At 44.1% G+C, this 27,554-nt stretch overlaps 1 protein-coding gene across 2 annotated transcripts in view; it reads right to left on the bottom strand.

Annotated features, from left to right (window-relative positions):
• PPP2R2B (protein phosphatase 2 regulatory subunit Bbeta) overlaps positions 1–27,554 on the bottom strand; it is a 293,891-nt gene that overhangs the window by 37,029 nt on the left and 229,308 nt on the right. For both annotated transcript variants that reach the window (XM_027081697.1, XM_027081696.1), the window contains exons 6-7: positions 24,148–24,325; positions 10,747–10,911 (exon numbers count right to left, since the gene is read on the bottom strand). In XM_027081697.1, coding sequence (XP_026937498.1) covers positions 10,747–10,911; positions 24,148–24,325 — 343 coding nt within the window. The remainder of the gene's footprint in view (positions 1–10,746; positions 10,912–24,147; positions 24,326–27,554) is intronic.

Here is a 27,554-nt window from a genome sequence, read left to right as displayed (position 1 = left end):
GCATCTGACATAACTGATCCCAGTGTCTTTCTAAATCACTCCCTTCTCTCGGCTTACAAGCTCCCTCAACGCCACCCCTTGGTTTTCCTCTTACCTCCCTGGCAGCTCATCCTCAGTCTCGTGTAAAAGGCTGCCCCTTGTTCCCCCAGCCCCACTGGCAAATGCTGACGTGCCCTTGGCCTCCATCATGGACTCTCCACTCCTCTGCATCTACATCTTCTCTCCTAAGTGACTTCACCTTGTCCCATGGCTTTAAAGACCGCGAGATGCTCATGACTCCTAAATTTCTATCTCCAGCCCAGATCTGTCCCGACTTCCAGACTCAGGTATCCATTTGTTACCAGGCTTCTCTAACTGTGCGTATCATAGGCATCTCAATCCGGACACATCCAAAAGAGACGTGTGTTTGGTCTTTCCACACCAAACCTGTTCCTTCCTGAGTCTTTTCATCAGTATGTGTTACCACTATACCCTCGGCAGCTCAAAACCAAAGCCTAAGTTTTCTCAGAATCCTCCCTCTCTGTCACCTCTCCACTTTCAGCCTCTCAGCAAGTCCTCTTAGCCTTATCGCCTCAGTAGATTCTGTGTCTGTCCACTTATCACGCCATCACTACCCACCCCAGCCCCGGTCAGAGCCACTATCATTTCCTCCCAGACCGTGGCAAGGGCCTCCTAACTGGTCCCAGAGCTTCTTGGCCTGCCAACCCTTATAGCAAATTAAGACCATGAACAGAGTATTCACTTGCCTGCTTAGAACCGTCTACTAGCTTCCATCACACTTAGAATGAAATCCAGGCTCTCTGCCCTGGTCTGCAAGGCTCTCCATGATCTGGCCCTAGCCTGCCTCTTCGGCGTCACCCTCCACCCTGTTTCCCAGCTCACCGAGCTCCATCCACTGGTCTTTTTTCTCTTCTTTGAACACACACGCTTGTCCCTATGTCAAGGTCTTCCTACTTTGATATTATCTCTCTGTTTGGCTCCTTTTGACAATGTGGGTCTCAGTTCAAAGGCTTTCCCTTACCACCCTGGCTACTCGTTAACCCTTTTAATTTTCTTATAGCTTTTATCAGTGTCAGAAATTATCTCACTCATTTGTGTACTAGTATATATTTTCTTTCCTCCCTTCACGCTAGGATGTAAGCTCCCTGAAGGCAGGAATGAGTGGATGTTGAATAAATCTTAGTTGAGCAAGTGATTTCTGGAGTCCTCGTTAAGAGGCACAAGTCTGGATCAAACCCCAGGTGTCACTTGTTCTTTGGTGGCCATGGAGTATCATTCCTCCTCTTAGCTAGTTTCGTCATCTGTAAAATGTGACAGATACTAGGATGCCCCCCATAGCGTTGTCAGGACCATGGCTTACTTTCTGGATATAGTAAACGTCACAGAAGTTCCCTGTGCTTATGGCTGCTGACATGTCTACATCACGACTGCTTTTCCCCCGTTGCTGCTCTTAGACACGTTTGGAAGGGAAGTAAGAGAGCATCATCTTCACGACCATAACAAACACGGAGCTCTTCTCAGTGCCTGGGCCAGGCACTGTTCTAAGGCTTCATGGTGTCTTCTCATTTAATCCTGCCATGCCCCCTAATAAGGTAAGTGCCGCTACTAGTCATATCTCATAGGTGAGCAAATTCAGACACAGAGAGGTTAAGTAACCCGGTTAAGATCACCCAGTTAGGCCGCGGACAGAGACTGATAGCGGACACCATGTTGATTTTCCTTCCCTATCTTGGCCCTTCTCTGAAGTCACTCCCTACTGTCAGTTTAGTTTGACAGAAGGGAAGAAACAAAGCAGACATGTTCTGGGCTGTGCTTACAGGGAACGCTATAGACTGAATGACTGTGTCCCCTGAAATTCGTATGCTGAAACCTAATCCCCAGTGTGATGGTATTTGGAGAAGGGGGTTTGGGGAGGTGATTAGGTCATGAGAGTGGAGCTCTCATGAATGGGATTAGTGACCTTACGAAAAAGAGACTCCAAGGCTCCCTCACATCCTGCTGCCATGCAAGGACACAGCGAGGGAAGATGGCCATCTATGGACCAAGAAGCTGGTCTTCACCACACACTGGATCTGCTGGTGTCTTATCTTGGGCTTCGCAGCTTCCAGAAATAAGTGTTTGTTGTTTAAGCCATCCAGTCTGTGGTATTTGATTATAGCAGCCCGAATGGGCTAAGACAGGAAATATCATCCTGGGCTCCCCACCCCCTTGGCCCGCCCCAGTACCTAAGACAGGTGCTGTCAACGGTGTGTGTAGCGGGAATCTCCTCCTTCTACCCTTGCAGTACCCAGCGGGCTCTCCTGTTATCCACCAAGCTTCTCCCAATTATGGAAGTAAAACTACAACCTTGAGGAGAATCTGGAAAATAGGAAAGCTGCCCGAATTTTGCTGCCCTGACATCATCCCTTTCATGAAGAGCCCCAGTCTTTGTCTACACGTATTCTTCTTCACACTGCTGAATTCAGGGTGGGCTTGTAATCTTGCGTCTGCTTTCACATTTATCATAGGCATTTCCCCACCTGCTCCATCTTTAACTGTTCACAGGGAGTTGGCAGGTTACATCTCTATGGACCTTCACAGGAACCTCTTTCTCTAGTCCCACTTCCATTTGAGGGTTCCAACGACTACTTTTCTTTTTCTTAAAATTTTTTTAAAAACATTATTTATTTATTTTAATTGGAGTATAATTGATTTACAAGATTGTGTTAGTTTCAGGTGTATAGCAAAGTGATTCAGTGATATAAATATGTATATACATATATATATACTTTCAGATTCTTTTCCATTATAGGTTGTTATAAGATATCATATATAGTTCCCTGTGCTATACAGTAGGTCCTTGTTGTTTATCTACTTCCTATATAGTGGTATGTATCTGGTAATCCCATACTCCTAACCTGCTGCTTTTCTTTCATGCTGTAAAAACAAACTACTTATTCAAGACCCCCTCCCCTTATGAGTGGTTTTTGAATAGGAAACAGGCTTCTTAGCACCTCATCGCCTCTAAAATCAGTTTAAGTCCTCTTTGTTCAGAGAGCAAGTATGTTTCGGCACCATGGGGAAGTATCCAGGCACCGTCACCATAAAACACATGGAGATCACGGGGGAGGTGCAGAGGCTCCACATACAGGTTTTTATTGCCCCTGTCCTCTGTCCCCCACCACGTTCAATAAGAGTCCCACACACTGTGTGCTCACGACAGGTCAGGGGCTGTACTAAGAGCTGGTCCGTGACCACTTTTCATCCTTACCACCTGGAGGAAAGGATCAGCATTGGCGTCTTGCCCAGGCTGCCTGCAACGAGCGGGCCTGGGACCCACACCTGGAGCTGTCAGCTCCAGGGACTGTGCTCTGGATGACTTTCAGGTCTTCTCTTAGAGGCTGAATTGTGTTCCCCCTCCCCAAATTCTTATGTTGAAGTACTAATCCTCAGTGCCTCGGAATGTAACCATATTTGGAGGTAGGGTCTTTAAAGAGGTAATTAAATTAAAAAATGAGGTCATGAGGATGGAGCCTAATCCAATATGATGAGTGTCTTTATAAGAAGGGCAGTTCTGAACACAGACAGGTGCAGAGAGAAGATGACGTGAAGACACAGGGAGGGGATGGTCACCAGCAAGCGAAGGAGAGAGGCCTGGAAGAGATCCTTTCTTCACAGCCTTCGGATGAAACGAACCCTATTGATACCTTGGTCTAGGACTTCTAGCCTCCAGAACAGGGAGACAGTAAGATTTTGTTTTTCTAAGCCCCCCAGTTCATGGTATTTTGTTATAGCAACTCTAGTAAATGAAAACACCTTCTTTCATCTGTCTTCTCCCACCTGCCTGCTTTTCTACCGCAGCTGTTCAGTGAAGCCCCATTTGTAGCTGGGTTGGCAATGCAGGGGTTGGTAAAATAAAGTCCCTGTCCTGATGGAGATTACATTCTAGTCAGGGAGACAGAGGAAGAAAACCAAACATCTATAGCTGAGTACTAAGAAACACATAAAGAAATAAAATAGGGTGATGCAGTAGAAATAGGGTGCAGATGGGGGGAAAAGAGAAGTCCTCTCTGAGGAGGTGATATTTTCCCAGAGACCTACAAAATGAGAGCAGTCTAAACAAGGGAGGGCCTGGTGGGAGAGCATTCCAGGTAGGGGAAGAGCCTGTGCAAAGGGCCTGAGGCACAAAGGGCTTGGTGTATTGAAGGCACAGGAAGCAGACCAGTGTGGCCAGATTACAGGGAACTGAGAAGGGGAAGGTAGACAGGGACCAGATTCCTGTGGGTCTTGGAAAGGAGTTTAGATCTAATTTCTCTCTCATTCCCTTGGTTGTCATTCATCACACCTGGCCAGTTTCTTCACTCAACTCCCAGTACTCAGGTACTCACGCATTAAAAGGGAACAGCAAGATTCAGGCCAGCCGCTGCTGCTGCCATCAACACCCTATTGTTTCAGCCATTAGAATCTCAAACTGCAGATACAACCCTTGTCATTACCGCCAGAAGCGATAGGAAAAAAACTGAGAGATGAGGAAGAGAATCATCCTTTCCAACCCCTGCTGAGTATGCAGAGCGAGGGACGTAGGGAAATTAACATATGCAGCTCTGATAACACGGAACTCCTCGGCATTTTGATTAAACATTGATGGTTGTTAAAGACCCTCCTTCTCGGAGTTCATCTCCGAAAGCCAATGTTGCTTTTCATTTTGAACTCTGGTGAACTGTCTCCATTCCGTTCGCACACCCGGGCTGAACCGTGGTCGACGGAAGGCTGGTGTTGGAGGAGGATGGAGAAAATCAATATGAAATGTCAGGTGCGGGGTCAGATTGAACTTGTTTTCCCAGCTGGCGGGAGCTCGGGCCGCTGCCGCTGCAGTAGCCAAACAAAGGGGGATGCACACTGACGAAGGTCGGCACTTTGGACGAGTCAGGAAAATGAATTTCGTTCGCTTCTTAATTAGATTAGGAGGCTGGCGGCTGGCAATTCAGAGCACTGCTGGTGTCGGGATGGGGCGTGGGGAGGCAGGGGTCTGCAGGTGGCCAGCTAGCTCCCAGCCTCCCTAGGGACTGTCCCCTGGGCTCTACTTCTCAAGGGCTGTGTGGGACCAAGGCTGCAAGGAGAAGCAGCCCCCAGGGGGTTCCTGGGTGCGAGGGCTTGATGACCCTTCCCAATATTTTCCCCAGGGAACGTCTTAGTCTTTAGGTAGCAGCTCGGTGGACACTGCCTTGCGGTATAAGGTCCTTGTCACATCCCCTCACGACACCACAAGACTCTTTTTCGTACCACTTATTACAGTCACAATGTCATTATCTATCTGTGATTCTCTGATGAATGCGTCTTTCCTCCTTAGACAGTGTGACAGTTCATCTTATGCATCAATTTGACTGGACCATGGGGTGCCCAGATAGTTCATCAGACATTATCCTGGGGGTTTAGAGGGTATTTTTGAATGAATTTAACATTTAAATTAACAGACTGAGTAAAGCAGATTGTCCTCCCTAATGTAGGTGGGCCTCATCCAATCAGTTGAAGGCCCGAATAGAACAAAAGGCTGACTCTCCTCCCAACAAGAGGAAATTCTCCTGTGTGACTCCTTCGAGCTGGGACATCAATTTTTTTCCTGCCTTCGCGCTTGAACTGGACCATCAGATCTTCCTGGGTCAAGAGTCTGCTGGCCTTTGGACTAAAACTACCTCATCGGCTCTCCTGCAGATCCTGGGACTTGTCAGCCTCCGTGATTGCATGACCTTAATTGTTATGAATACTTATAACAAATCTTTCACATTTATATATACATACACAGGTGTATGTGTGTGTGTGTGTGTGTATATATGCATATGTGTATATATATGATATATATATATATCTCCTATTGGTGCTGTTCTTCTGGAGACCCTCACTAGTATAGACCTTGAGCTCTAAGAGGGAAGAAAGCAGATCTGGTTTTGCTCACCATTGTGTCCCCAGAGTCTGGTACAGTACCTGACATATAGTATGTGCTCAACAAGTACTAATTAAATAAATGACTAATGGGGCTTGTGGACATGGAGTAAAGGTTGGAGGTTCAGGCCTCTTAGAGCTGCAGGTCTGGAAGCGGGGGGTACTCAGGAGGTGTAACTGTGGTAACTGCTGCTGCCGTTCACTGTCTCCTGTGTGCCTGGCAGAGGGTTAGGCTCTTATACACTTGAGGACAGTTACTCCTTGGGAACAGCCAGCCCTATGAGACGGTCTTTATTATATTATTTCTATGTTCAGAGGAGGAACTTGAGATTCAGAGGGATTCAAAACTTCATTGGGGGCCACACAGCTGCTGAGCGACAGAGCTGCGTTCTGATTCCAAAGCTTCTTCTCTAAACAATTCTAGTTCCGGAAATGCCTAAGGTCTTATCCTTTTTCCATCTTGAGTTCAGAGTTCACCAAGCCTCCCAGGCAGCTTCCTCCTCACTATCCAGCCCTCCTGTGGGTCTGTCCGACCCCAGAGCCCAGGCTGGTGTCTGCCGCTTTGGGCTGTGAACACACCGGGCTTCTCGTGCCATCTCTGGCATCCACTTTGGGTTGATGGCCCCTCAAGCCCGGTCAGACAGCTAATGTCACCTCCCACACAGCATGTCCCAGACTGGTCCTCAACCGTTCACTCTCCTTCAGTATGGCTTCTTATTAGTCCGCAATCCACGTGCCATTTCTGTCAACGCTCAGGCATAAATTTATTTATTGAATCAATATTTACTGAGCACCTGTTTGTGTGTCAGTCCTTTGTGATACAAGGTGAGCAAAACAGATTCAGTTCTTGTCCTCAGAGAGTTTACAGTCTAGAGGGGAAGGATATTGAACAAGTAATATCCATGTGTGACGAACACCAATCTCTAATATCGCTTTACATCCCCACAGTTATTTCGAAAGAAAAATGTTTCTTTTTCCCTTTCCTTTCTTTCAATTTCCATAGCTACCATCCGTTTTTTTATTATTTTGTATTGGGGTATAGTTGATTTACCATGTTGTGTTAGTTTCAGGCGGTCAGCAAAGTGAGTCTGTTACACATATATATATATATCTCCACTCTTTTTAAGATTCTTTTCCCACATAGGCCATTACAGAGTATTGAGTAGAGTTCCCTGTGCTACCATTCTTACCTAGGTTATGAATTTCCATTGTATTGAGACTAAAGCAGAACCTTTTAATTCTCCTATGTTTCTTCCCACCACCACTGTGGTAATCTTCCATAAAACATAAATTCTATAGCTCTGTTCTCCAGCCAAATGATCTCCAATTGCTCTCCACATATTGGAGCTGTGCTTCTCAAACTGAGGCACATGTACGCATCCTTGGAGGTCAGCAAGGAGGACGATATAGGGGTGCACCATGTGGTATAGGAAGCCGTAGATAAATGCTGCATCTTTTGGAAATGTCAATTTTGCTTGAAATTTGGGGATGGGTAGAAATGTAATATTTCAATTAAATGGAAAGTAGTCATTTTATGGGCATAAAATACAAAATCCATGTGAAATTTTAAGATGACAAAATAAGACTTCAAAGAAAATCCACCATGGTCAGCACCTCCCCTGGAGCCTCAGGCCTCTGGCAGGCATGTGCAGTTTTGCCTTTGCTGAGAGGCCGGGCCACCCAGAGCACATCAGAGAGGCTGGATTGCCTTTTGGTGCCCTTCCTGCAGAGCAGCCAGGCTCACAGCCTGGGTCTGGGAGTGCTGTACTTGGTGGCAAAGTTTAAGAAGGACTGGCTACCATAGGAGCCAGACTCCGAGTATAGAGCAGGTACTCAATGAATGAATGAATGAATGAATGAATGAATGGATGCAGGCATAACTTCTGATTCTGACCTTCAACGACTGACTTGATATAAACCATCATCCCTATTTGACCTCTTTTCCTCCATATTCCCCTTTTAACCCAAGCCCAACACTTCTTGCTCTTTAAAGGTTTCATGTCATCTCCTAACTTCAGGCTTTTGCCCATTCTTGTGTGTACGACCCCAAACACCCTTCTCTCTAAGGTCCTACCTAACCAATTCCTACTTTTGCTTCAACACTACCACTCAGCCTCTGCCTCCCCTGTAGGGTCTACCTCCAATGTCCCTCTCTCCCCACTTCCCCAAATATCCCAACTCCTAATCGTCTCTACCACTCATTTGGGTGTCCTGGGTACGTCTTGCCTCCCCAGCCAAACGTGAAATTCCTTGAGTGTTAGGAGATGTCTTACCCTTTCCACTGTACCCCTCAGAGTGCTTAATAGTAATGGATACATCATAGATACTAGAAGATCATGCTGAAGGATTGCCAGTGAATTTCAGTCTAGATCTGTGATTCTCAGCTGGGAGCAATTTTCACCCCAGGATACATCATAACGTCTGGAGACATTTTTGGTTGTCATAACTGGCCTTTGCTGCCTGCATCTAGTGTGTAGAGGCTGGGGATGCGGCTACACATCCTACGATGCATAGGACAGCTGCCTCCCCCAAAGAAAGGATCGGGTGCCCCCAATTCAATAGTGCATCGTTAAGAAATCCTTGCGTACGTTATCGAATCTTCCTAACCTCTTTTCTTGACTCTTTGTTCTCCCAGACAGAATCCAACCTCCATCCTTCTGCCTTCAGTCTAAGCAACTTCTCCAGAAAATAATTCCAATCAGTCCCCTGGTTACTCTAGGGGCTGTTCACTGACTTTGAGAGAAAATTCAAGTCCATTATCATGGCCATTATGACCAGTCTCCTACCTTCCCCCTGAACTTCAACTCTTCCCTCTCCAAGTCATTCGCTATATGCCAGCCATATCAGTCACCCTGCAGTTCCAAAAGTGTTATGACCTTTCATGCCTCAGCACCTTTGCATGTGCTGATCCTTCTGCCTTGAACATTTCCCCCTTTTTGGCTTATAAGTAAGTACTGCTCAAAGATCAATACCAGCACAGACACCAGCAAACATCGATAAAGCATCTGTCATGGGCCAGGTACTATTTCAGGTGCTAGGGAAACAGCAGTGAACAAAACAAAGTAAGTCCACACCCTCAAGGAGCCAACAGTATAGATCGGTACTCTTCACGAGAACCTTCTGCAATGAAGGAAATCTTAAATCACCACTGTCCAATATGGTAGCTACTAGCTACACAATGGCGATTGAGTACTGGAAATGTGGATCATCTGAATTGAAATCTCCTGGAAGCGTAAAACACACTTAGTATGAAACAACTCATTAACAATTCTTAATAGTTATCTCATCTAATCCCCATGACACACCCATGAGGTGGATGTTATTATCTTACCCATTTTACATATGAGAAAACTGAGGCTCAGAAAGGTAAAGGAAAGTTGGACAAAGTCAGGCGGCTAATAAGGGGTGAAGACTGCCTTTGACCTGGGTCTGGATGACTCTGGAATCCACACAGTCTACATCCCACTACACTAGACATACCAGCTCTCCTGTGCAATACTCCTCACGGCGAATGAGCAAACAGATATGATCAAAATGACCCAGATATTCACACCTCTCCTAGCCGTACACCTACACAGAGAGTCATCACATCGCTCAGGTCCCATAGGAATTAAAATCGAAAGCTGAGGCTGTGGGAGAGAAAGGTCTTCACTCCCAGCTGTCCAGGCTGTAATGGCAGAGCGGCACCCGGCAGAAGGTGCTGGCCAGACAAACAGCTCTCATGGCTCCTCTAGGCACCTTTACTCTGGGGAGTTCTGTCTTCTAGAAAACCTTCCTGCTAGCTCCAGGCCCCTTCTGACTACCACAGCTGACTCTTGCTTCACCCGCTTACATCGGTCTTAGCCTTTGGTCCCCAAGCACTCAGCCCCCACTAGTTCGGAGCTGCTTTGCTCAGTCAACGCCCTGAAAACTCCAGCGTCATCCCAGGGCCTGTCAGCCTGGTGGACTTTATCCCATCCCTTCTCTCTGAAGCCCTTCCCTGGTGCCCACGAAAATCACTGGGCCTTCTAGGGTGCTGGTTCCCAAAGCCTCACTCTCTCCAAGAAGCCACTAACCCTTTCCCCCAGCTGCTATTTTTTTTTAAAGTTGAGGTATAATTGACATATAACATTATATTAGTTTTAGGTGAATAGCATAATGATTTGATACATGTATATATTGCAAGATAATCACCACAATGAGTTCAGTTAACATCCATCGCCATGCATATTTACAATTTTTTTTTTATGATGAGAACTTTTAAGACCTATTCTCTTAAGAACTTTCAAATACACAATACAGTGCTAACTTAGTGTCCCCAGCTGCTATTCTTGATTCCTGTATATTCTCAGCCTTCCACACTGTCCGGCAAGTCCAGTTAACTCTACTGCCAAGATCTGTCCAGAACCCGTCCACTCCTCTCCATTTTCACACCCTGCCCTTGTCCAGGTCACCCGCATCTCCTGCCTGGATATCGCGACCATCCCCTAACTGGTCCCCCCCACTTCTACTCTGCAGGTTCATTCTCCCCAAAGCAGCAAGAGGAATCTTAAAACATAATTCAGATCATGTCACAATGTTACATGACAGGGCTTATGTCTTGTTCATCTCTGTATTCCACAGCCGGAAGCCAATGTTTGTGGGATTGGACGTGAGGTTTCCTCTTTATCAAAATACCAAACATGGAACTGACTCCCGGGTCAGGCCAACACGTGTAGTTTCTTTACTCCCAGTGTGTCTGAGGTGGGAAAGGAGATCAAATCCCTCCAGGCCCTCCCCCTTCTCCTCCCACATGTCAGGGGCCAGTGGCGCATCCCTGCCACGAGCCCTGGGCTGTTGGCTACTCACATTTGGTGTGCCTGTCACACAGGGCCGACGCCCGCATGTCACACAGCCGGATTGTCCCTTTGCTGCTGCTGTACACGAAGGTGTTGCAGTGATGGGGGTGGAACTCGGCCGCTGTGATCACCTCTGTGAGCTCCTCCATGTTGGCTGGCTTGATGTCGACGATATCTGGCACAGACGAGTCAAGGAGGGGACCAGGAGAACGGGGAGCCTTGGGGGTGACGGTAGCATCACCGCCTTATTTTACCGTACCGTGTTAGCAACGAGCACACACGGGGGATCCTCATCATAACTCTGTGAGCAAATAGGCAGGTATTAGTGGTGCCGGGCAGATGAGGCCCAGGGTTACCCAGTGGCCATAGGTAGCACTAGAACTCAGGTCTCCCTGGCTCCTTATCAGGATTTCATCCCTCATAACATGTGGATGCCCCATCCCATCAAAGTTACCTGCTCATGCAATCATGCTAAAATGTATCAAGTGGCAAAGGTTTTCATTTCTCATTTTACAACAGCGGTTAAGAAACCAGCCCCATGCCAACTAAATAATCCAATATATTCCAACTAAATAATCCAACATATTCCAACTAAATAATCCAACATATCTGAATCTTTATCTGAACTCCTGGGCGGATACATGATATCTAGGACAGACTGCAAATCCTCTTCCATGAAATCCCTTCGATGTTTTAAAATAATATGTTTTTAAATAATATGTCGATAATAATAATAATAGCCGCTACCATTTATTGAGCACTGACTGTAGGTCAGTCACTGTGCAAAAGCATATCATGTACTTTATTTCATTTAATCCTTGTAACAGCTCTATAGTCAGCACTTTCTTACCCCTGTTATTTCAAGGGGGGAAACGGAGGCTCAGCGTGTGTAAGTAACTTGCCCCAAGTCACATGGCTAAAGAGTGGCAGTACTAGGATTTTATCCCAGGTGCAGGATTTGTACCCTTTAGTAATTACGCAAAATTTCTCTTATTGAAGATATACAGGACCTCAAGTCTCTGTAAGCCGTGATTCACTTTAGAGCTTATGTGGGAGTTTAAGCGTTCAAACGAAGCCATCGATTGTACAGCATGACAGTTTGAGCCTCCAATGGAATATACCGTTAGTTTTATCATCGGGTTTTTTCCTCCTCAGTATTTTCCTTTCTGATCAAGAATTATTATACCTCTATTTTTAAAGACCACATCCTTGTGTACTGAAATGAAACATTTGGCCTTTCATCTATGACGGTGACCCAGTGGAAACAAACGTCTTCAGTGGGAGTGAGTTTGGGCTGATCCCTTCCCACCTCTACTGAGAGCTCGGGAGACCTGGGTCCAGGTACGGTGGTACCTGGCTGGGGCTGAGGTGCTGTCCAAGGACCCAGCAACTTCCTGCAAAGGACAGGCCTTGTGATGTGGATGTTGTGAACCAAAATGATTCTCACTTTTGAGTCACATTTGTGATTTCGCCCCACCTGTATGTCACTAGGTAGCATTTTTTAACTTAACATTTTTTCTCCACATCAACTTAAATCGACTCACTTTTTTCTTTACTTAGCCTTGTCTAAGCAGTAATCCAATATTCATAAAATCATGGGTTTAATGAGCTAGTTACATTTTAAATAATATTCCGTACCTAAGATAAATGCTTTTAACCATTAAAATGAACGTATTTATGTCTGTGCCAGGAGCTTATATATCACATTTTGGAAAACACTGCATTGAATCAACAAGCAGTAACTTGACACAGATAATGCTATTAGACTGGGTTAGATAAAAGTCTCCTATGCTTTTCATGAAGTTGGGAACATAATCTCCTCCTTAGACTTTAGATGAGGTACGAGTAATTCTACTGCTATTTTTAGTCACGTTAGCGCTAACAAAGTAGTCATCTATTATCAAACATCACCCGTGCTCCGGCATGTCATCTGGTGCAATAATGGCTTTATATCTGGTTGTGCCTCTTTCCCTTTCAATTACCTCTTATAAATCCTGTTGGGTTTTTTTCCTAAAATTAGCTTGAGACAACTAACATTTCATCTTACTACAATTTCCCTCACAAATCCAGATGCAAATATTTCTTGGGTCTCCAGAGCATGTGGGTTCCTTTGATTCACAAAATACTACCTTTCAACTCAACTGCTACCAGAGTTATAAATATTATTGCAGTTAGCATCACTTGCTGGGGAGCAGGGGCCAGTGCCCCCCAGAAGGAGGCCCCAAGCTGCAGCTCTGATGTTCTCCCCAGTCCCCTGACCCATGCCCTGGGCTTTGTGGCCACGATACAGGGTGGGGTTAAGCAGAGGTTAGTGTTCAGCTGTTGTCAGATTTTATCACCCTCCAGAAAGAGCCTCCATGCCCTACTGTGCCAGTGAGCATGTTTCTCTTTTCTCAAAATAGGGCAAGAAAATCTGGTGTCAGCTTTCTCAACCTCTACCAGTATAGCTCTAAAAACAAGCTTAACTGGAAGGGATCTTGGCTGTGTGGTAGCGGGAGGTGCCACATCTACGGTTATTTTTTTCTCACCTAAAAATAAAGCCCACAAGTTAGAATGTGTGAAAATGAAGGGCTTAAACATACATGTGAAACCGGGAACATCCTCCACCATCAAGAACTGCATCAGAACTGAGTCTGCTTAGGGCTGCTGCCTCTGGACCCTTCCTCCTTCCTTCCCTCCCATCCATCCTGGACCTCTAAGCCTGCCCACCATACCTCATCCCCAAGCATCTTCCTTTTGACTAGAGGGCTTCTCTGGGTCTGACTCTATGGGGTTCAGGGGAGAAACCATGACTCCAATCCTCTTTTTAGTAACTGTAGTGATAAGGACAACTAGGAAGGTAATAATAAGCAGTAGTTAATGTTTATCACGTGCCGTGCATTGTCTCATTTGACCTTCATCTCACCCTTATGATGTTAATATTATTAATAGGCCTATGTTCTTGACTGATGTTAAGTTACTCAAGGTCATATGACCATAGAGGGTGGAGCTGGGATTTGAACCCGAGTTTGTCCAACTCTAGAGCCTGGGTTCTTGACCACACTCCACTCTCCTCCCCTGATGAATGGCCGTCACAGAGCCAGCCTTTCCGAGTGATGTAATTCTGGCTCTCTGGAAACTCCCCTGGCTAATCCAACAGGGATTCTGCTTTGAACCTGTGCTCTCTCAATTCACCGACCACTCTGGGGGCTACATTTTTCAGAACCAGAATTTGGACACAGCACCGGACCTAGGATTTTTGTGTTCCCTGATGTGATGAATGTTTTTTTTTTTTTTGGAACCGTAAGTTGAGACAGAAACGTGAGAAGGGATTTCTTGAATTGTTAACTGCAGAGGATTTTCTGAGTTCTAAAAACATTTGGGAGAAGGAGTCTAGTTTCCAAAAATGCAATGGCTTATGGCGATGACAAGAGAGCATATTTCACATCTGCGTCACCTAGAAACCCAGCCTTTTCCCTTAAACTGTTCTAAAGGGAGATACACACCTCCAGCATACGTGGTTGTGCCCTTCATGTTGGGAGCGAAGGAGAAAGGAGGGGAGCAGTGCGGGGCTCTCTGTATTATCTTGGAAATGGAATGATGCATGTTGACAGTCAATTTTCTCTCTCCTATCTTTTAGAGCTCTCTATCCAAATTATTTCCCTGTTGTCCCAAAGAACTAAACGGCAAAAGCAAAACAGAGCACTGGATTCACGGCTAATATACAAGGCAGAAAGCCAACAGATTGCTATTAAATTAACCCTGGGGCTTGACAGATCTGTTCATCCTGACCCCAACCGCTTACGGCATTCCTTATTAATGCGGAGCCCCGGCAAATTACCTCTGCTAACAAAAGGGGTTAATCTGCCTCTCTGCTGGGACTCTGGAAGCCTTGCTGAAGACGGGAGGGGGCACAGCCAGTTTGGCAGCTGAGCTCCATGCTTGGAAGGCCGAAGGCGGGAAGGTGAGGGCACTGCTGTGCCAGGCAATGACCTAAGGCATCATTTAAAATAATAATTGAAGACACTGGGAGGTCACCCCTTAAGGGATGAGCTTCAAACAAATAAGAAGCCAGAGCCATAAATTACATCAGCAGTGGGGTGAGGGAATGAAGGGGATTATGGCAGGATGCTAAAGGGTAGCATAGGGACCATTCACAAGTCATTTCCTTAAACCCAAATTTGGAAAAGCTTTTTATAAAAAAATGTCTGTTGCGATATTATAAAAGAAAAAAATGGACAACAGCCTAAATACACAGAAATAGGGAAACGATTAAGTAAATTCTGATCGATCTCATTTAACTGTGTATGCAATGAGATGCCAAGTCTGTTAAAAAATTTGTAATGAAAAATTCCATCTTTAGTGTGATCATAATGTCATTTAGAACTTACACTCTGAAACTGATGACCTAGAAGGCAAAAGTACCAAATGTTAGTGATAATTCCAATGGGCTGGGTCTATGAATAGTTTTCTTTTCAATGATGAGTTTTCGTTTCCACATTTTCTTCTGATGAAGTTGTAGTATTTTAAGATGGAAAAAGACAAGATATTTTCTCTGCTTATTATATACGTGTATAATTTTAGGTGAGGTAAGTTAGATACAAAATATATACAGTCTGATCATAGCCATGTGAAAAAAATGAGAGAGAGAACAGAATGGAAGGAAACATAGTTATATCTTACAGGGGATTAGATTCTAAGGCTGGCATTAAGTTATCCTTCGGTAACCCTAGCTTGGGTCCATTCATTCATTTGTTCCTTCATGTATTTCATAAACATTCACAAAGAATCTGCCAGGGTTTTTCTAGGTACAGGGGATACAGCAGTGACCACAGCAGACCAAAAATCCCCCTGATCTGTGGCGCCTATATTCTAGTAGGGGACATGGTCACTAAACAAGATAAATAAATAGAATATACAGTATATTAGGTAGTAATAACTGCTAAAGAGACAAATAAAGCAGAGATGAGAAAGAAAGTGTGTATGTGTGAGTGGGTGGGATGTGTATGTGCACGTGTGTGTGTGTGTGTGTGTGTTTGTGTGTGTGTGTGTGGCCCTAGACTGAACAGGAGAAGGCTTCCTGGATAAATCAAGAATTACAAAAATGTTCCCTTTTCTTTTATTTCCTTATTAACTTATTTTTCTGAGCCCTTACTGTTGAGTTAGCTAGCATTAAGTTAAAATTGCGATGAAAATTCGTTGTATATACACAAAATTAGGTGGTAAGATTGTAGGTCATTTTATAGTCTCTATAATGAATACATATTATTAAACCAAGAAAACAAACAGTTAAAAAAAAGTAGTTTCCTTGGCTTAGAACCATCTCCGAGAGAGTTGAGAGACCAGGAACCTCATCTCTGGGTAAAACTGAAGATAATACTGTGATAAATACTGTCATTGTAACAAAATGGGGTCAAAAGATTGGGATTCCGTTTTGATTCCAACTCTGTTTTGCTCGGAGAACATGAAAGTCATTTTCTCTCTCTGGGTTTCAGTTTCTTTGCCTTTGGATGGGTATCGTTCTGTTAACTCTGTCCGTCTCTGAGAAATTTTGATGATCAAATAAGATAATGGAGAAAAGGCTATTCATTAAAGGGCTTTACAGTGGACTGAATAATCCCAACTTTCAAAGGAAACATGCATTTTTTCAAAGGTAGCTTTTATATGCATTAGGTTTGTGGGCTTTTGAAGGTGTCCTCATATGCTTCTGTCTTTATCACTGCTAATTTTGCTGATACTGACAAGGTGTTTTTTTCCCCCCTTTCTTTTTATCTAAGCCAACCAATGACAGCAGAGTCCAGCAGGAAGCCTGTCTGCAGGCCGAGCTGGAGAGTGGAATCTAAGTTTACCTGGGTAAGATACCCATGTGCAAAAGCAGTTGAAGCTTTTCAGATAGCACTTAAAGTCTGCCAATACTGAAGGTGGAGAATAGCCTTATCATGGCCTTGCAAACTGAGCATATTGGAGTTGGATTCCGTTTTAGGGCACATGAGTTTCTTTGAAGTCTTTCTTTCCTTTCCAAAGTCTCAATTTAATCTTTGGATATAAAGTAGTGATTACAAAGCATCCAGATCTTGTCAGCTGAATGGACATGTCGCTTGATGATAACACACTGGAAATCTCCAAAGAGGACTCCAAGGATATTCCTCTCTTAGGAGCTTAAAAAAAGCCAGTGTGCAAATATTCATGGAGGGTTTTGCCAATCGCTAGACTCAATATGAGAGGACTGACAAAGAGACACACGGTGCCCTATTAGGTACTGATTTTACGTATGTGTTGAGCTCAAAAGACACTGGGATAAGATGTCCTTTATGACTGGGGGTGGGGTGGGGTATGTGAAGGTCCCATAACCACAGACTCTTTCCTATTCACGTGACACAGAGCTTGACATTTCTCCATTAGAAAATACTCAATACTTCATTCAAAGGTCAACCCAAGTGTTCCTTTCTGTATGAAGTGTTCCTTTCTGTATGAAGTGTTCTAGCCCTTCTTTCATGATTCTTTCTAACTGTGTATCCACGGCACCTTGAACGCACCTCTATGAATACACTTAACGTGTATTATTATTTGCGTAATTTAAGATAGTGTGATAGAGTACATTTGACTGGAGTATAGAGTGAGACAGATCTAGATTTTAATCCCCAATCCTGTGACCAGTTACCTAATCTCAAATGCCTTTGAACTTGTTAATTTATCAACAAACAGAGGAAGAAAACTACAGGAGATGATGTAATATACCTGCTACTTAATAGAGGCTCCCCAAAACTGTTAGTCTCATCTTCCTTAGTATGGTTACATGTCTGTCTCCCTCTGTCCACATACTCACTTTGGTAGCTTTGTGATATGTTAACTTGGTTAGGCTAAACATTTCTAAAATGCTTCTGGTTGTGGTAGGCTAACAAGGTTTATTCTCTCAGGTGAGTTGAAGGACAAAAGAGAGAAAGCAGCCACTTTGCACATATGCACAAGTTTTCCCAGTTATTCAGTCAAACAGTAATCCAGGTGTTGCTGTGGGGGATTGTGCAGACGTGGTTAAAGGCCCTAACCAGTTGCTTTAATTTAATCATAAGGGAGATTATCCCGGGTGGGCCTGAACTGATCAGTTGGAAGGCATTTAAACAAAGGCTTAGGTCTTCCTTGAGGAAGAGACTCCAAATGGTTGCTGAGACTACAGTTTCTCTCCCTTCTCTCTCAATCTTCCTTCTTGATGGCCATGTGTGGACGTGGCCTGTGATGCTCATGCCTGTGGTGTTCTGGCTTGCTTATGATTTTTCTGTGCCTGACTGCTGGCCTTACAGACTTTGGATTTGCTTGGCCAGTCACACAATTACAAGGCTAATTCATGGTAATATGTCAATCTGTCTCTCTCTTTCTCTCTCTCACTCTCTCTCACACACACACACACACACCCTCTCCTACTGGTTTTGCTTCTCTGGTTGAACTCACCTTCCCTCCAGATTACATGGACCATGACATGAGGGATGGAGTTTTATTCATCTTGGCATCTCCAGTGCACATAGTAAGTGCTCAATAAATGTTTATCTACAGGGAACTCTACTCAGTACTCTGTAATGACCTATATGGGAATCTAAAAAAGAGTGGATATATGTATAACTGATTCACTTTGCTGTACAGCAGAAACTAACACAACATTGTAAATCAACTGTACTCCAATAAAAAATTAATTTAAAAAATTAAATAAAAAATGTTTCTGGGTTTTACTTTACTTCATTCTTATGACTTAGCAGCCTTCTTTAGGGAAGGTTTTTTTTTTTTTTTTTTAAGATGCAGCAAACTCACAGTAGGTCAATAGGCCAAGATGCCAGGCCTGTATAGTGTGGCTCATTTAGCCTGTGGTTTTCTTAGGAGAGAATGGGATCCAAGCAACAAGGTAAGAAGAACAGGGGGCTGGGGATATGCCCCAAATAATAAAAGCTACTATTTATAGAGCCTTCTCTTTGTGCAGGCACTTGGCTAAATACCTTACATGACAAACTCATTTAAACCCCACAACAACCTCCTAAGATAGGTGGTATTATTATCCCCATTAACCGATGAGGAAATTGAGGGCCAGAGAAATGTTAAGCAACTTGTCAAGGTCACACAGGTTTTAGGAGATGGAGCTGGGTTCAAATCCAGTGAATCTGACTCCAGAGTCTGCCTTCCCAACTACTCAGTGATACCGCCCCAAGGACATTCAAGAAGTCCGAACGAAGTCTGCAGAGTTGCATTCTTGCCCTTTCCCCTGATAACATGAGGCTCAGAGGGCTTGCTCTGTGGGAGGAGAAATCCCCAGACCCCAAAAGCCCTAGGTCTGGTGTCAGATACAGCAACCACACAAGCAAGGCAACCCACCAAAGGCTGCATTTAATATGGCAAAGAGGGGGCTGCTCTGACACACACAGGCCAATGTGCTGGACGTGTCACCGGAAGGAATGTTCTCCTATGACACTAAATGCCAGACTAAGATTGATATGTACAGTTGATATGTACAGTTGTGGATGAAAGCCACAGCAGCAACAAGGGAGAGAAATCTGTACGAGCCCCACAGCGTCCCTCAAAGCTTGCCCGGCAGAATCCTACTGGATTAAAAGGAAGACTGCTGTCCCTAGTACTAAGGAGTGACAGAGCTAGAAGCCAGGAGTTCTGGTTATGGTTCCCTGATAGGGAATCAAATCCAAAAGGGCCTCAGCTCAGTTGACAAGCGAAGCTGATGCAGAGGGCTGATAAAGACCAAGTCAGAGATCAAGTACCCCTGGAATCCAGTTGTTTTCTCCCAGAGAAACCCTCTGTCTCATGCCTAGAGACTGGATTTATGCAAGGTGTGTCTTGTGCTATCTTTCTAGCTTGCTCACACCATGCTTTACTTCACCCTCGGGCCTTCTTGAGTTCCTCCAACATACCATGCTCCCTCCTGCCACAGGACCTTTGTACATGGTGGACTGATCTTTTCTCACTTCTTTGCCGAGTTAGCTCATACTCTTCCTCCTACGAATCTCAACTTAACAATCAGTCCTCAGGAAAGCCTTCTTTTATTCCCTAGTCTACATCAGGTTTTTAAAAATGCATTCACAAAACCATATTCCCTTTCTTCACAGGACTCATTTCCGTTTGTAATAATACACTCATAGTGTGATTATTTGGTGAATGTCATTCTGAAAGCAGAAAATTTGTTTCTTTTCACTCTTATATCCCCATGGCTTATCGCAGTGCCTGGCACAAACTAGGTGATCAGTATATAGTTATTGAGGACTGTATATTTACTTTTTACTTGATGTGGTAGGTCCCATATTGGACTAGGTAGGAGCCCAGGTCAACTCATTCTTAGTTCTGAGAACAGAGTTCAAAGGATCCTAGGTATACCATAGTTTTCATAATTAAGAAACATCCTTTTATAGCAATTTTCTTTTATTGAAAAGTTGGGGCTGCCTCTTGCCCTAGAAAATCACTAAACTAGAAATGATTTATTATTGTCCTGATGTAGTTAACCGATTAAGGCCAAAGTTTGACCACTTTTAGCCAGAACCTGTTACACAAAACAGGGACAGACTGGCTACAGATGGAAGGAAGAGGATTCAAGACCAGGTGCCATAAGGCTAGGAATGCTTCCCTCTGATATGGTGCTAAATACAAGGGCTGGACCTCAGAGACCCTGCGGATATCTGGTAACTAGGGTATAATGAGTAACATCTTGCAAAGAACATCAAACTGCAGAACCAAAGGAGGTGTCTAGACTTGAGAATATGACGCAGATAATGAATTCAGCAGAACAGAATCCACCCTTCTAACACTCAACTTTTCTAGTTTCCTTTTGTGGTGGTCCCTGTTTACTGATCATTTACTTAGCAAGGTACTGCCCTAAGCATATATGTATGTGTATATATATGTATATACATATGCACATATATACACACACGTGTGTGTGTGTGTGTGTGTGTGTGTATAAACACCTTTTTAAAAAATTCTAACAATTCTCTTTTTCAGAGCTCCTCTCTACAGATCATGAAGTAGAAGCTTGGCTAAGTTAAAAGACATGTTAAAGCTTACACAGCCAGCAAGTAGTAGAGCTGGCTGAGAATTTTAAGCTTGTTGGACTCCAAAGAATCTGTTCTCAACCATAATGCCAATGTCACACCAAATGCTAGTCACTAGAAGTTATGACTTTTTTAAAAACCATATTGCAAGACCACTTGCCTTAATATTTACTAATACTTTTCTTTACATATATGCACTTTGAAATTTAAATGGATTTTTCAGTATCTGTAATATCATAGGATTGATACGATAGTTGTATTTTATGATATTCATTATCACAAATACATAATTATGAAAACAAAAAACGTCCATGTAGTATTTAGAAGAACCTCGCCTCCCACCTCAGGGATGTTCATACCATACTTTGGGAACCCCACATTTTTCTATACTGAACCATGTTTCTTCTGCCTCCTTAGTGGATAAGAGGCATTATAGAAATGGTGCTAAACAACATATGATTTATTGATGGTTGGTGGCCTGTCTGGTGGTTGGTGTTTTTCCGAGACTATTTTGAAAGATGGCCGCTTCCTACCCCAGAGGTGGCTGCACTTCAGAGACGATAAGCAAAAGGGTCCCAGTCTGTACAGTCTGCTCAGTGCTTAGGGCGGTCTGGTGGAAAGTAACTGTATAGATATCAGTTATCATCATTCTCATGATGACAATGATTATTTTACATACGGCTGCTTTAAGGGTGAATGGCACGGTCTCATTTGTATGCCAGCATCTGTCAGGCTGTCACACATCTGCAGAATATAACCTCAACTGTGCTATTAATATGTCCCTTTTGCATTCTCCTCAAGGCATCTGTCTCCTAAAATGCCTAACGAAACTTCCCTCCCTCTTGAAGGCCTGGAGGCAAAATTTGGAAAGCATGTCACCTAGACTGGGGACAGCAGAAGCTCAGCTGAGCCTGAGCAGATTTCTGGCTCTTGGAATAGACATCAAGGGAGAAAGGGAACCACCACCCACACTCGTTCTGTTAGCAGCTGCACTTGCAGGCAAAATCTGTAGGCAGATTCTCCTAGGCTCAGACAGTATGTCGCGTCTGCTCTGTGATCAACAAAAGATGTCAGTCACGGTCTTAATGGTCAGTTCTCAGTCTCCATAATCACCACGACTGGCTTACAGCTGCATTCTCTGAAAAGCCTTGGGGAACTCTGAAAAGCCTTGAGCACTCTTCTGTGGTGAAGGTCAGGTGTCTGTGTACCTAAACCAGGTCTTTTTACTCATTTGCAACAGCTGTACTACATTTCCCAGCCTGCCTTGCAGTTAGATGTGATCATGTGACTGCGCTCTAGCCAATGGAATGCACACTACTTTAGAACCTGGCTCACAGGAGTCTCCCATGTGTGGTCCTACACAATCTTCCTCTTTTGCTGTACAGATGCAGATAAGCATGGTGACACTGGGGAGCCACAAGATGGAAAGAACCTGAATCTCTGAATCACTCATTGGAGGAGGCTGCCTGCTGATGGAGATCATCAATATTGGACTTTACAAGAGAAATAATCTTCTATATGTTTGAGCCATTATGGAGTCTATTTTATATCAGAACATTCAGAGCTGTACTGTAACTAATATACACTTAAGGTGAAATTGCCAGCTTCCATTTCATGATTAATTATCCACTGGATATAGCTCCACTTTGGTGACCTACCAGTATTTCAAACTTGACATGTCCCATCAAAATGGTACTTTCTGTATGTCAGAATATTCTAGGTACTGGGATACAGGGATGGATCATATAAAGTTACTTCTGTCATAAAATTCACATTCAAATATGGGGAAACCCAAAATACACAAATAAGAAAACGAATTTCAAATAGTGATACATGTTATGAAGTTAACGGGGATAGAGGGTTATTGGGGGTTACTTGGGAGTTAGTGGGAGGAAGTGCCTCTGAGGAGGTGACAGGAGACTGAAGTCTATACAGTGACACATAGTTAGCCATGTGGACTCTGGGGGCAGAGTATTCCAGAAAAAGGGAACAGCACATGCAGAGAATGGAAGTAAGAACAAGGTTTATCCAGGAACAGAAAAGAGGATAGTTGGCCGAAGCAGAGTGAATCAGGGCAGACTGGTATGATAGGGTATCAAAGAGGGATGCAGGGCCACTATCATGTGAAATCTTGCAGTCCAGAGTTAAGAACTTGGATCTTATTCTAAGTTCAATAGGAAGCTACCAGCATGTTTTAATCTGGGGAGGAATGATATCTGAATTACATGTTGAAAGGTCTACTCTGTTATGTGGAACACGTATTGTGTAGGAGAGCAAGAGAGAATGGAGACTAGACAGTAGATTATTGCAGTCACATAGGTAAGACAACAGTGGCCAGTACTAGTGTGTGTCGGTAGAATGGAGATGGAGAAAGATGCGTTGATTTGAGATATATTTTAGACGAAGCAAAGGCAGGGCTCACAGATATTGGGCTGGGGGGTGGGGAGGCTGGTGAGTGGGAAAAAAGATCAATATTGACTCTTAGGTCAGTTGCTTAGCTACCTGGATGGTGAAACCATTAACTGAGGTTGGGAATTCAAGTGAAGAGTCAGGTTTGTGGTGGGATGGACCACAGGATAGGCGCTGAATAAATGACCGATTTTTAATATTAAATAGAGGGTCAATACAGTAGGGTGAGAATACTGGGTCAGATACTCATTCAGCAATTGTCTCGACTTCTCTAAATTTTAGCTAAACAGAAGATAATAATACAACCCCATAATGTCAATATGGGGTTGTTGTATCAAATATACTCTTGGCAGGTAGAGACTGAAGAAGTGTGATGGGGACATGAGCATTGCTAATAAAGTTTGGTTTTCTGATCTGGATGCTACTTGCACAGGAGTGCTCTGTCTGTGAAAATTCATCAAGCTGGACAATAATGATACATGCATCTTTCAAAATGAGATCCTATGCATTCTATTCCCAGTTCAGTGCTTGGAATTCAATAAATGGCAGCCATTATTATTTTCATTATTACGACACAATGAAAACCATCTCCTGTGTACCTGTTGTCCATAATGTCCATATAGGCCATTTGTGAATCCATTAACAAGAGGAAGGAACCCTACAGTGAACTCTAAGGTCTGGTCTTATAGTTGATAAAGTCAAATCTAGTTTGTAATTCATGACCCATAAGTGCCTCTGCATGAAGGGATTGACTCAGAGTTCTAATCCAGAGGTAGCCCTGGTCCACTACTTGTAATTCAGTACTTCCCTAACTTTGTTTAGATGAATGAGTATCACAGATGCCAAGGTAATTTAAAAGGGAACAGTTCTTCACAAGTTCTAGGTTTTCAATTGTGATTGCCCTTTCTATTCCACTTTCCCCCAAGCTTGCTCATACCTGAATACTCTTGATTCAAGCCAACTGGTTATTGGCCCCAAAGAAAGGATACTAAAACTTTGATTGGTTATTTCAAAGTTCCATAGGTTAATCCTCAGGTCATCAGCTGACATGTAGGTTTCATAGTCACTGTTGACTGATATGGAGTTGATGTGATATGTGTGTGCGTTGGCAAATACTCTTCGCGGGGTGGCCTCCACCATCAGGTCCATGGGTCTCAGGACAGGCACCTGGAATGCAAGGGAAACAAATCACTTCAGAACCCAGAGCTCTTTACTAGGAAAAGAGTGTGCATGTTTATGTCCTTTATTATCATATACAAAATCATGACTACGTCAAAGGAGCTCTGAGCTGGAAAAGGAGATTGATAAATTACATGTTGTTCCTATTCCCTTTGGTTCCTTTTAGTTTTATTCCTTCCTCAAAAATGTCACCATCCTTTAGCCCTGATGGGCAATTTCATCCTTTATAGATTCTAAGATGTTTTTCAAGTGGCGCACAAAGTGGCCTCATCTCAGGGGAACTTAGAATCCACTGTGGGGTCATTAGCTTCCAGAGCTGTTGTTCCAGATTGTTTTGTTTTTTAACCATGAAATCTTTTTCTTTTTTCTTTTTTTTTTTTTTTGCGTTACGCGGGCCTCTCACTGTTGTGGCCTCTCCCGTTGCGGAGCACAGGCTCAGCGGCCGTGGCTCACGGGCCCAGCCGCCCCGCGGCATGTGGGATCCTCCCGGACCGTGGCACGAACCCATGTCCCCTGCATTGGTAGGCGGACTCTCAACCACTGCACCACCAGGGAAGCCCCATGAAATCTATTTTTGAAAGGAAGTTGTAGGAAAATTTTAGAAACGTCTAGTTCAACTGAGATTAAAATTTATCCTTCATGGCTTTGGAGGTCTAGACCCCATCCTGGCTTTATCCTCAATCCTTAAGGGAATTTTGGGAAAGCATATAACCACCCAAATTTCTAGTACCCCAAATTCAGCCATTAATATATAGGGCACCCATTGACATCCTTGGTTTAACCTGTTGTCTTGGAGTACCAACAAGGCAGTGTCCACTTGCACATCAAAACTGTCCTCATTTGGACAATAAATTATATAGTCATCTTACTGGTAATATGAAGGATAATCAGTAAATATTTGTTAAGTGAGTGAGTAAGAATACGTGAGTAAATGTTACCTTCCCCATGGGTCAGAGAATCAGGCAGTTAAATATAGTTTTGCACACAAGAAGCTCTTCCTGGCAAATGGGAACAAAGACCCACCTCTGTTCTGACACCCTCTTTGAATTCAAGGGCACTTCTGCCTACACCTGGCTGAACTGGCTCCTGAGAAAGTAGTGGGAAAACTAACGCCTCAGAGGAGACAGACTAAAACACAATGCAACAAACACAAAACACGGGCCTGCCCCTTTCACAGAAATGAGAACATAAAAGCACCAAAAGCTGTTTTCTTTTCAGGGAAGTCATCTCTTGCAACTGAGCCCTGATTTGATAGCAGGTGGTCGATCAAGACTTCAAATTCTGGATTTCTGTCAACCCAGTGGGTGAGGGGAAGAAGGCGGAAACAAAGGTTAAATTTTGTGGAGTGCAGTCACCTCAACAATATAACCTTTTAGAAAACAGAATTCTCCCAGCTCAGTCTTGAAGGATTTTGAGGTAGTCTTTAAGTTAAATGAACAATTCAGAGGAATGACAGAATTCTGTGCAAATGTGGCAGTGGATATCCTGGAAACCAGAGCAGCTTGAGATGCGGATGTAGGAAGAGCCAGGGGTCCTCTGAAAAGCAGCAGTGGGATGGGAGGGAAAGTCTTTGAGAGCCCTCCACCCTGTTCTGGATAATGGTTCTATAGTATAAGCCCAGGAATGGCAAGAACTAGGAGCCCTGGGTTCTGACCACAGATTCGCCCCTCATTGACAGGCTGTGTGACCTCGGGCAATTATCCTGCCCCTTCTGGGCTCTGGTTATATTATCTGAAATACTCACTGTGCCCTACTTATCAAGAAGGTTTGGATCTGTTGAGATGATTTGCCCTTCAGTTCAACCTCCCACTCACCCTTTCAGCAACATTTGCTTGAGCTCTGTACAAGGTCCTGGGGGGTTCAACTGGTGAGCAAAACCAGACACAGGTCCTGCCTTCATATGGCTGGTCCAGTTGGTAGAGGTAGGTACAAAATCATCTCATAATAAAATGTAGTAAGTACATTTTATTTGTAGTAAGTACAAAAGGAGAGGAATAGCATTAAGAAGGATTTCACCTCGTCAGGAAGGTCTGGAGAAGTTTTGCCAAATGAGGGTGTGTCTGAGTTAAGGCTTTGTAATGGATAAGAAAAGTACCTTTGCCCTTAGGAACTCTCCTGCAAATATTTATTGGGCATTGACTCTGCGTCAAACATTCTTCATACACCATCTCAGTAACTGTTTCAACAACTCTGTGAAATAGATACTAGTAGTACAAAGTACTATTACAAAGAGAAAACTCACGCTCAGAGAAGCTAAGTCACTGGCCCAGAGTTGCCCAGCTATAGGAGGCATAGCCAGAATTTGATCCCAGAGTCTATCTGACTGCAAATCTAGGCTTTTTCCACTGTATCACACCACACTCAAAGAGCATGCATGGTAAGATGTGATAAATGCTCTGTAAGGGATACGAGTACAGTGCCCATAGAATTTGTGGAATCAATAGGATTATTGGTAGTAATAATGGTAATGGTAGTCATAGAATTCTGTGGCTAAGCTGCCTCGAGAAATCTCAGTTTGGTGCTGTAGGTGTTCACGTGTGCTTTCAGAGACACACGCCTGCTCTCGCGGTTTGTCATAAAGGAACTCCCCACCTGGAGCTTTTGAGCTCTGCCCAGCCCCGCAAGGTAGTAGAGCTCAAGGCAGGCTCCCCAGGGCTGTGGAAGAAATGGAATCTGTGAGGACTTCCTGTGGCTTCTCCTCAACTCTTCCCTGGGGCTCCTTCATTACCATGCACTGTCCGCAGAGGCTTCCCGTGGCTCTGGTGGCAGGGAAGGGAGCATGACAGCCAGGATACAGAGGCATTACCAAGCGGTAACTGCCAGCCCAGAGTTTCAGTTTAATGTGATGGGCCTGCGTGCTAATTCAGGCTGACATACTGCATGATGTGGCACTTTATGGGGAAGCTCCGGGTAGGTATCTGAGGAGGGAGTGCTAATGGTTTGCCCAGATAAGGCAGGGGATGAACGTCACTCATGATATTCCAACACCATTCCCATGCCCAGGTCAAGGCTATCCACTGCCCAGTGACACCCCTCACAAGAAGGAAGAGGGAGGAAAGGCAGTTCAAGCTGGACAGGATGACCAGTGAAGAAACCCTGATGGGACTGTGTTTTCTACTACTCTTCTTGGGGCCAGGCAGGGAGAAGAGTGGGACACAGTTCCTTGAGTTCGGCTTTCCCCGTAAGATCATGGAGGGCTTCCTGTAGTAGCAGTCAC

This window comes from Aethalodelphis obliquidens, unplaced genomic scaffold (assembly GCF_003676395.1).
Source record: "Aethalodelphis obliquidens isolate GAN/ISIS:26980383/991018 unplaced genomic scaffold, ASM367639v1 scaffold45, whole genome shotgun sequence".
Taxonomy (NCBI): Eukaryota; Metazoa; Chordata; class Mammalia; order Artiodactyla; family Delphinidae; genus Aethalodelphis; species Aethalodelphis obliquidens.
This window is presented reverse-complemented; position numbering and strand designations above follow the sequence as displayed.